The sequence below is a fragment of the Saccostrea cucullata genome, unplaced genomic scaffold (assembly GCF_032062105.1).
Source record: "Saccostrea cucullata isolate Sc308-1 unplaced genomic scaffold, CSIRO_AGI_Scuc_v1 ctg799, whole genome shotgun sequence".
Taxonomy (NCBI): domain Eukaryota; kingdom Metazoa; phylum Mollusca; class Bivalvia; order Ostreida; family Ostreidae; genus Saccostrea; species Saccostrea cuccullata.
The window spans coordinates 79325-89737 of record NW_026918155.1 but is presented as its reverse complement, the minus strand read 5'-3'; the positions used below and the strand labels follow the sequence as shown (position 1 = coordinate 89737).

The 10413-nt window shown below is 32.2% G+C and overlaps 1 protein-coding gene across 1 annotated transcript; it reads right to left on the bottom strand.

The window, feature by feature from the left end:
* Positions 1 to 1411: 1411 nt before the first annotated feature.
* On the bottom strand, positions 1412 to 3795 carry LOC134258356 (uncharacterized). Its single transcript, XM_062740884.1, has one exon. The coding sequence runs from the start codon at positions 3713 to 3715 to the stop codon at positions 2378 to 2380; it is 1338 nt and encodes a 445-aa protein (XP_062596868.1). The 5' UTR covers positions 3716 to 3795; the 3' UTR covers positions 1412 to 2377.
* Between the last annotated feature and the right edge of the window lie 6618 nt (positions 3796 to 10413).

The window sequence follows — 10413 nt, the reverse complement described above, 5'->3', positions numbered from 1 at the left end:
TACATGTACATTCGAACAAAATATATTGCAAAAATATGATGTAATATTGAACTTGCAGTTAAAACAATGACTTGGTTATTTTTCGAAATGGAAATTAAATTTAAAAAATTCACTTACATGTATATGAAAAGAAGGAAAGTTATGCTTTAAGTAAGTAAATGTATCTAAACTAGAAAACATTCTTGTGAAAATGATATGATCTTTGTAGATTCTTTTAAAAACCAAAACGGATCATTCTAATAAAAACACAAAAATTTTAATTTTATATGGACAATATTCAACAACGGCTTACAACAAAATCATATTCAATAAGGTTATTAACCATTCATTTGATCGTGATTTTTTTTTACACAAAATAAATACATGTACACTATTAGTCTGTAATTTCATTTTACCCCGGCTATACATGTACCGGTATAAAAGAGTAAAATAAAACTGTTCTTGAAAATATGTATACATAAGTACATACCTGGCCCACGGATCATGAAATTTATGTATATGCTTAAAACTCTCCCAAGAATTTGCAGATAATAATATTTTGATTAATATGCAATGATGTACAGGTTTTTAAATTTTAGTCTGTTTAATAGCATTTCAACACACCATATATGTTAAAATCAAATACTGTAAGTAGTGTTGGAACGCTGTCAAACGGATCAAAATATTTATATATTATTGCATTAGCAAACTGCTTTAATCTACAAATTTTATGCAGAGTATTAAGCAACTGACAGATGACTGAAATTTTGACTTAAGTCTAAGTCAATCCCCTGATCCAGGGCCAGATCAATTTTTACACACATACATGTACCATATTTTACAAGACGGGCGAATTCTGTGAGGTACCATAGTATTATAATTCGCGTGTACGTGTTAATGAAATTCTTTACCAATTTTAGTGGTAAATGGAAAATGTATGTATTTTAATGATAACACCGAATACAAGATCCAGTGACTATTTTTAAAAAATGTGGATGAAAATTTATGTCGCACAGTAATTATAAGGTTTTATAGCAGAGCGGATCGAAAGACTTTGAATATGTATAATAATTATTTTTCCAAAGACTCGGGAGATAGTGTTAATAGTTCAAGTGAAGCGTAAGCCTTTTTTACCCCATGTTGACCAAGAAAAGACTCTTAAACAAATCATACTACAGTGTAGTTAAGTTGACATTTAAATTTTCAAAAGTTAATAAGAATTTTTTTGTATCATAAACTTCTTATAGCAATTGCCATTTCCTTCAAAATTGCTTCAGTTGTCGTTCTTAGGCCTAAATTTGCAGCCCTTCACCGGCAATGGTGACGTCTCCATCAGTGAAATATTCTGGAGAGGGACGTTAAACATTATACAATCAATCAATCAATCATGAGAACAAATGAATGCTATACTTTTATAATACTTAGGGGATGCTTACTCCTTCGAGTTACCCGATCCAAACTACCAGGGAGCCGTGTTTCATGTCCATTTTACAGTTGTGTATTGGTTAGATCTTTTGGAGATCGAACACTTTTCATATTGTTATCTTCTCATTTTTTATATATGCAAAAATTAGGATTGTAAAAAATTCATCACAGAGGCAATTTTTTTTAAGTACCATATTGAGCGTCTACAGAGTTACAATTTTTTACTTATTCTGAACCTAATGAATAGCATGGAGTTTCATAAAATTGTGAAATTGTACCCCCTGTAGTATCAGAAGCCTAATTATTGCCTTGATTTGATTTGCGGTCTTAATAGCACACATTGCATGTTACATCAATATCGACTGTTCAATGAAACTGGAGGATTGGAACAGCTTATCCTCTCTAACAATAACAGTTTATCCAATGATTCATTCAATTACATAGTAATATGAGATAATAGCACTATGCATTGCTTAAATAAAAAAGAGTTTACGTTCCTAAAAAAAAAATTTGAGCGAAAAATTTTGAATATGTGTATGTTCAAAGATTCTCACAGTTTGAGTTGATTAATGAACAATTTTGACCCATCCTTTCTCACACAGCTCATAATATGATCAATTCTTCTCAAACGAAACAACAACAAAACAAGCACTCACGGACTACAAAATAATGGAGAACATAAAAGGACAAAGATGGTCTAATACATTATTTTTGCAATGTTACAAAGAGATGGAGAGAATAAATATAATGATTCCACAAATAACAAATATAGGTTTGGTGTGGAAACTTCAACGTCTTTATGTCTTAGCTTTGAAATGCCCTTTTGAACAATTATATATATTAGTTATTGATTTTCTGAAATCCCGTAGCATACAGCTGCCAGTATTCTTTCTGAAAACGAGCCTTGACACCCTGAAGACCTTTACACATTGATGACCTTGACACGATGATGACCTTCATACGCTGTTGACCTTCATACACTCGTGACCTTGGAGAACTTTTGAGAGTCCGAGGAATCTGGTGTACCCACTTCCGATTTTTCTTTGTCTTCCAAACTGGTTTCCCGAATGACCTTGAGCGGGAGGTCTGACACACTTCGGTACGGGGGAGGGGGTCGATTAGTCTCTGGGTCAGACATTCTTCTTTCCTTTTCCTGTAACCTGATCGTGGGGAATACCGACCTGATTTGAGACGACTCTTCTAATTGGCTGTCTTTGTCTAGCAAGTCCTCCTGATTATCTGTGACTATCTTAGGAATTATGCTAAATCTCATATCTTTAGTCTCTACCTTGAATCCTTGAAAATCGTGTTTCTTTTCATTAGGTGTAGTGGCCGCAGTAGAAGATAAAATGGTATTTTGTTCTTTTTCAAAAGAGTTTTTCGTTGCATGTTTGATTACCCTGCTGTATACGTCATTGGAACATATTGCTGAGCCGTAAAGCGAATCGCTGAATACAGACGGGTCTATCGGCTTGGATTCTATACAGACTCTTTGATCACTCCATCTGACGCTTTCTATTGTACCAGTAGTAATAAATTCCACCGTCGTCTCAGTATTAGAACCGATTTTCTCTTTGGTAACAGTTATATTGGGATGATTCAAGTCTGCAAATACATCACGAAGATCGGACAGCAACATAACAGCATGAATGTGGTTATCTCGTCTTCTTTTAAGAATGATAGGTGCCTCCCCAGTCGGCATTCGCAGACGAGATCGAACTTCAAAGTCCGCCATGAATTCGTCTTCGGTCACCATTAAGGTAACCTTGGTGATATGATAGGGGTCAACGGTTATATCACTGTCACATTGCCACGTAAACAATTCTTGGATGTTTTCTTCGCGTTTGGTAACTCTCAGATGGCCGTCTGCCGTCGCTGTAACACCACAATGCCCGTAATGCTCCGGAACTTTTAACTTAAAATTGGCATTATTCTTAATCACAAATCCCCTTTGGAAAGAAATGTGAGTTCTTGCCTGCGTCTGACGTTGTGTTTTTAGATTATATATTTGTTCTTTGGCAGTGTTATTTTTATAGTCAGTAGTAAATAATTCAACTTGCTTTTTCTCTCTGAAATCCTGTCTTAGCGTACTTCCTTGGGGGTTTCGAGTGCTAAATTTCGTAGTTCTATGCTCAAATTCATAAAAATTCCAGGGGATTTCAATATCGTAGTAAGTTCGACGCAGCAGGGGGCCCTGGTACCAGCGAGCATCTCTCTTAAGTTCCCTCCATGCGTAATCTTGAAGGACTGTGTCAAGGTCAATAATGGGCCCGTAATCCCCCGACTCTTCGTTACAAGACGAACACAGCATTACTTTTGTAACGACATTGTACCATTTCAGAACATGGCTGGACACTATGTGGTCCACTCGATGCAACTTTGACTTCTCTATGACTGGAAATTGGTGTTAACCTACAGAGTAGATACGTTACCAAAACTTAACAAAGGTGAAAAATGACTTGTAGCCAATTGCATAATTTAGAATTGCAACAAAGCTCTACTAAATGATTTTGTGAAAACTTGAAAATAAATTCAACTTCAGTTAGATTATATATTACTTAAAAAGTAGGAAAAAAACTAAATAGGATAATTCAACCTGTTTATCAGCTTATGTAATCCCCTGTTTAGATTGAAAAGTTCCAGTACTTTTTAAAGCAATTTTCTTATAATTCGGCCTTCAGAGAAAACTAAGCGGAGTTTAAATGGATGACTGATTCCCTCTCTCCGTCGAGCTCGGGGGAATGCTCCTATAAATGTAAACTAATCGATTTTACATTCGATAAGTCCGGCGGATTCTGTGTCAGGCTTTTAGTGGTGATATCCCGGCTTTTATGCATGGTAGATTTGAATATCCCTTTACGTACTTCAGTAAGCTAATTACTTTAAGTTAGTTATCATTAGCTTTTAATGCAGAACTTTTATTTCATGTCTGAAGGGAAGGTTTCCTCTTTACACCATTTCGAACTTGAAAATTGTTTGTGACATGATGAATGGTTTAAAACAATTGTTTGATACGTATTTAGGATAATTAATTGCGGGTATAATATTTATAGGTAGAGTTTTTTGGGGATAAAGACAAAAACAGAAGCATTAAAGACTATTTATAACCACGGGTTATCGAGCTTCAAATAACATTTTGATTTTAACTTAATAATTATATTTTAATTTTACTGATATTTTGACTAATGACTGATTTTAAGTAATATTTTATTGTTCAATTAAGGAGATAAAGCTCCCGATTTCAAAAATAAGCTTTTTAAAGTAAATAATCGAACTCCATGCTCCAATTGCATTAAAACAGACTAATCACTTTATCGAAACGTTGGAAACGAGGAAGCCAGTGTATTCATACATTTGTTACATTTGTATCAATTTCATTTACTTACTCATAACCACCATTATTCCTGAAAATATTGTGGAAAAAGTATTTCTTTATTTCTTTTCTTAACTTTTTATTACATTTTTTGTGGAATACCTAAACTGTGTGTATATCTAATAGTACATCTCCAGGCAATACTCTTTAAAATAATTTTAAGTACAAAATAAAGGGAACCTTGGAGGTCAAAGCATTATAAAGAAATGTATTTACCTGTTTTGTTCGGAGAACATGTAGATGAAAAAATCACATCTGGATCTCTATTAAATGCAACAATAGGAAAGACTATCACAAGCGCTATTATTTCAATTTACCCCTGAGCCACGTTAAAACTTCATTTCTAAGAATCCAAGGGTTGGAAATCGATCATTTTCCGAGGAAGCCGTAGGAATATATTACCGGAATTCATGTCACTTTCTAGGAATCTGGTCCCCCAAGCCAACAGATATGGCACGATTTTCACTTGAAAATTAGTTCTCTATCACAATATAACGATAAAGTATCTTCACTCACAGCGTAAAGAAAAAAAATAAAAAAATATAATAAAATCCTTGACACAATAATGACGGAGGGGAAAAAAAATAACACAGCAAAAATGCTTACTTACTATAGAAGGTATAAAATATTAAACGTTGACTGTAGGATCAGCGATTACAGTGAAGGGTCTGGGAAGACAGAGCGGAGATACCGCGCACTCTCCTAGACCTTGATCGATCACGACTATCAGAAAAGATAGTAATGAACAAATTTTAGCAGAGAATGTCTCCCTCGCTTCTTGATGTTTCTGTGTTTACAAGTATATCAATGTAGAGTCTTAGATTTCATTCGCTTTTGGCAAGTGTAGGAATCTGGAGAAGAAGTCCGTGATTTTGAGGCATGAAGGATATGGAGATAAAGAACAGTATTTAATATCAAAGTTCAAAAACAATACAATAACGGAAAAATCTGTTATCATAATTATGTTTCTTTGTCTTCATGTATTCTTGAAACAAGGGCATACTACGATACTTACTATGAAAATAAACTTGAATAGTTTTGGGAAGAACAGATAAATTATCAAATATAAATCCGATAAGTAAAACCCGCTTAGTTAAAAGAGGCAATGAAAGAAAAAAAGAGAGAAAAATATTTTTTTTTCTAGATTTAAAGACATAGATTTCATAATTGTACATGTAGTTGATATTATTTTAAAAGAAACAATTAATATAAAGTGCATATTATCAAAAGATTACCAGTGATATATATATTTAAAAAGATTTTTCGTAAACTAAGTATTGCAAGTAACTTTTTGAAATCTTTTTGTGTTATCAATAACTTCTGAACCTTAATTTTTATACCTTTTTTACATTCTCTATACACTTGTACATCTAGAAAATTCCAAGAATATCATTTAATATCTAGAATAGCTAGAACTTTTTATTAAAATTATAAGTTTATACACTTTTAATATATTTAAAATATTTCTTAAGTTGCTTGACATAAAATTTTATATTATTATGTTTTTCAATTTAGATTTTTTTTTCAATACAAACAATGGCTTTATTTTTGCCTAAGTTGCCAAAGTTAAAAAAGTATAAAATAAGGCGATTAAGCTAGATTCGAATGTTTAAATTTTTCAGTTGTCAATCTATTTACTTATTCCTTTTTTGGCAGTAAAATAGTATGACATCATTCTGATTCTAGAACTTCAATTACTGTTGTGAGTAACTGATTGAATACCAGTCCACGGGGAAACCCGACCCGGCGGTGATACCCACTTCTCTCTGGCACCTGATCCCATCCGTGATTTATTTGGAAGCCCTTGTTTGCTTTGCTCTTTATTTGTATTGTTTCAATGTACTTTTAAACATGATTAACTGTTCTTTATTTTCATATTTTATTCATTCATTCATTCTTTACTTCCTCATAATAAAATATCAGAGAAGCAGTGGGCGAATTATCATTGAAAAAGAACAAAGCAAAAACAATATTTTCTTGATTTGCTGATGAAGGGAGTAATGTGATAAAAGGTACATTTCTTGATTTTGTAAAATTTTAACACGAAAGAATTACCTATTAGATATAAGGATTACTTATTAGATGATACCTTCAGAAAGTTCATGGAACTTTTTAATCGAAATTGCTTTCGAAGGGTGCAATCTTTATCGCCGTAACCCAAGAAAGTATACTAGTTCCTTAATAAGTATTAACACATATTTTACTTTTTTTATCTACTATACATATATTTAAGTTAATGGACAATCGATACAACAGACAAAGCATGGACGTGATAAGAAATTCTTAGAAATATATTAAAGAAAGTGTTAAAGTACGTGATTTTGACGTCTCCTCGTCAGTTCGAACACGCTACGGAAATCCTGCTCATGCGATGCTGTTTTCATAAACAATCAACATGGCGTGGGATTTATACTGAAAATGTTGCTCAACTGGGCGATGACATCAGTGCTGATCAATGGCTAAAAGATTATCTCACTAATCGTTAAACGTTTCATCAGTGTGATAGGTTGTCAATGAGTTCTTTTTGCTGAACCAATCAACCTCTTATTACTTCCTTAATGAAGTCGCAGCTTTCCACCATAAATAGTCACCCGATACGTCGGAAGGAATCCATAAATGGGTAAGGCACCCGGTGCAAGGTTTGTTCGGTAGAAATGTGTGATTGGATTTGGTTTAAGTAAATAGGGAACTAAATTTCTTTTTAACAAAAAATGTCAAAAACAAAATGTTAAAGTGGTCCGGTCTTTCAAGTATGACAGACGAGACGACTTAGGTTTTTACACATCAACTTACCTTATCTATGCAGTATGTGCAATATTATGCTGTCACCTGTATATGGTGTTTACGTTTTCCTATTTATTTGATACTCAAGAGCATGTTCCGAGTGCGATCAATTTTTAAAACCCAAGGCAGGCTACTGACAGATAAGTTGATGATACTACCTGTGTATTTTAACAACATCATTTCAAGTCCTCATTTTGTTAAATAATGGACTTTATTACGAAACATAACATATCACTGGGTTGTCTTTTGGCTGATTTTTACTTCATTGGCTACAAAAACATCGTTTTCTTAGTGTGAACATTGCTTTGCCTCAGTATATCATTGTTTTTTCTCTCTTTTATAATCCTTCTCTGTTCGATATGTAAATGGTTTTATTTTTCAGATTATACCATATACATGTATTGAGGAAAAAAACGCTATAAAGTTTTATTTCACCGACAATCCTTTTTTTTAAAAAGAGAGTATAAACTTTATATTTTTAACCCATTACTTTCTAATTAATACCATTAAACGAATAAATGTAACACTTTCACTACACTTAATGTTAGTTTAATGTTACAACTCAGGAAAAAAATGGATTACATTTCACGCCCATTAAGGTTAATTTTATTTCTCAGTCTCCGTAGATCAGGAGGCGTTGATACGTCGTGTCAGGATTTATAGGAAAGGTGTCCGTAGACCGAATAACACACGGCATAGTGATAAAGCTGTCAGCAGTTCAGGGCCCTTTGTGCGCATGTGTGGACGCAGGAGTTCGTCGCCGTCTGCCCACATCTATAGCTATGTGTGGCAGGATGGTACAAAAATCAATATGGCGTCTAATTTATTTAAATCAAAGACGGGATTAGATGTAAATGAATTGGGATACGTAGTTTTCGGAAATCTGATATTTTATTTGTTCAAAAGAATAAAACAGATGTTCAAAATGTAAATTACATCATACTTTTGAAAACTTTTTCATCATATAATGAATTTTAAAACACAAATTGGGAATCCTTGTTCCGTATATTGCAAACTATCACAAAAGTACACCAAACTTCTCTTTTTATCTTTACTTAATTAGTTTTTCATCGTTATTTACGGGAGTATGTAGTAATTAATGTTTACTATCACCTGTACGATCAGTTTTTAAAAGAGGCATGTTATGCACTAATAAGTTGATGTTACAGAAATTAAAAAAAAAAACGTTTAATTCGGCATTTCTTGAATTTAATGGTCCTTTTAATGACCTTGTTGGCAAATACATGTAAAATATCCAACCATAAAATGTTAAAAATTTATATCTATTTTTCACACAATAAAGTTGCGCTTATTTGTTACTGAAAAAGACGTTAATGTTAATATAATAACTAAGCTCTAGGATAAACGTTCTTTTAACTTTTCTCAATTCGCAGAAAAAATATATGATTTTAAAAAATCCCTGAGTACTTTATGAACAATTTCTAAAACGTTAATATTTGTCACATCTGAACAAGAAGTTCGTTAAATATCATTTGAATTATCTTGCAGTAAATAAAATGGCAAATGTAAAAAGACGTTTTTCATACTAATTATTAGTCCATTATTTACAATTGACGATGGATTTTCCCATTATTTCCCGATCATGACAAGGAGCACAGACAGGAGGACTATTAACAATAATAATAAATATTCGAAATGTTTAAATTGTCAGCCTCTTTGGTGAGGTATGTAAGATTTTGAAAATCACGATGTTACAAAATGTATTTTAAAATTAAATAAATAATCACCAAAGAAAAAATTCCGTAAATTTTATGGTCATAATAATGACCTTGTTAGCAAACAACCACTTTTTTGTGCGTTAGGTCAATAAATATACAGTTTTTACAATAAGGTGGCACTGTTTCCAGCTCTTTTTTGTCTTCTTCAATACATTGTTTTTCGATTTTTTCTGATCAATTACTGTTCATTATTTTCACCTTTTACATTTATTTACATCAGTGAGATCAGGTGATTTGCTTCTCAAACAAATTAAATCGTGTGTGATACATTTAGGTGCAGTCATTATGAACGTTTATACATATTTTATGATATTTTTTTTAAACGTTATACAAATAAAGCACCGTTTAATTCTTTTTCATTATTTTAATTCTATGTTTCTGTCATCTATCATCCCACACTCGAACATTTTTTTCAATATTATTCAAGCAATTGTCGGAAAATCAATATTCTTGACAAAAATTTATTTACGCTGTTTTGACAGTCTTAACAGACATTAATTTCTCCAGTGGTTTCTAATCTTATACAAAATTCAAAGCGGGGAAATCCAATTATACCCATTGTTTCTCCATTTTTGGAAAAAACAATTTGTTCAACTAGCGAGACACGTACAAGAAATGTTTCCCAAAGATCCAAATAAAAGATATCAATTTTAACTTTATTTTATTTTCTCTCTAAGTTTCCTCTCTAATGGACGTTTATATTCAAATATCATAGAGCATTTAAATATTTTTTAAAAAATCTCCAGTAAGCTCTTACTGAATACTAAATTTTTAAAGTTTATACATATAGATAGTCAATTTTCTGTTACAAGAAAAATTGGAAAAAATATTTGCAAAATAGATTTACAGGCATATAAACATCATATTGCGATATAAATAGTTGGGGTTGTAGATAGACAAGATGAACATATTTCATTATTCATGCGGTTAACTTGTAAGTCTAAGATTAGTAAGTGTCCAGATAATAAAAAAAAAAAACAAAAAAAAAACGATGTATCATACTCAATGTAATACTCAATGTAATTTTTTTGTTATATATCGAGTCGACATAATTTATGTATTGAATTAATATCTCTCTGTTGAATAAAAAGCCAAAGTTGGAGAAATTTCTGA

Bases quoted from the DNA above. Each gene is read 5' to 3' on its own strand.
- LOC134258356 (XM_062740884.1), bottom strand. From the start codon at position 3,715: ATGCTGTGTTCGTCTTGTAACGAAGAGTCGGGGGATTACGGGCCCATT.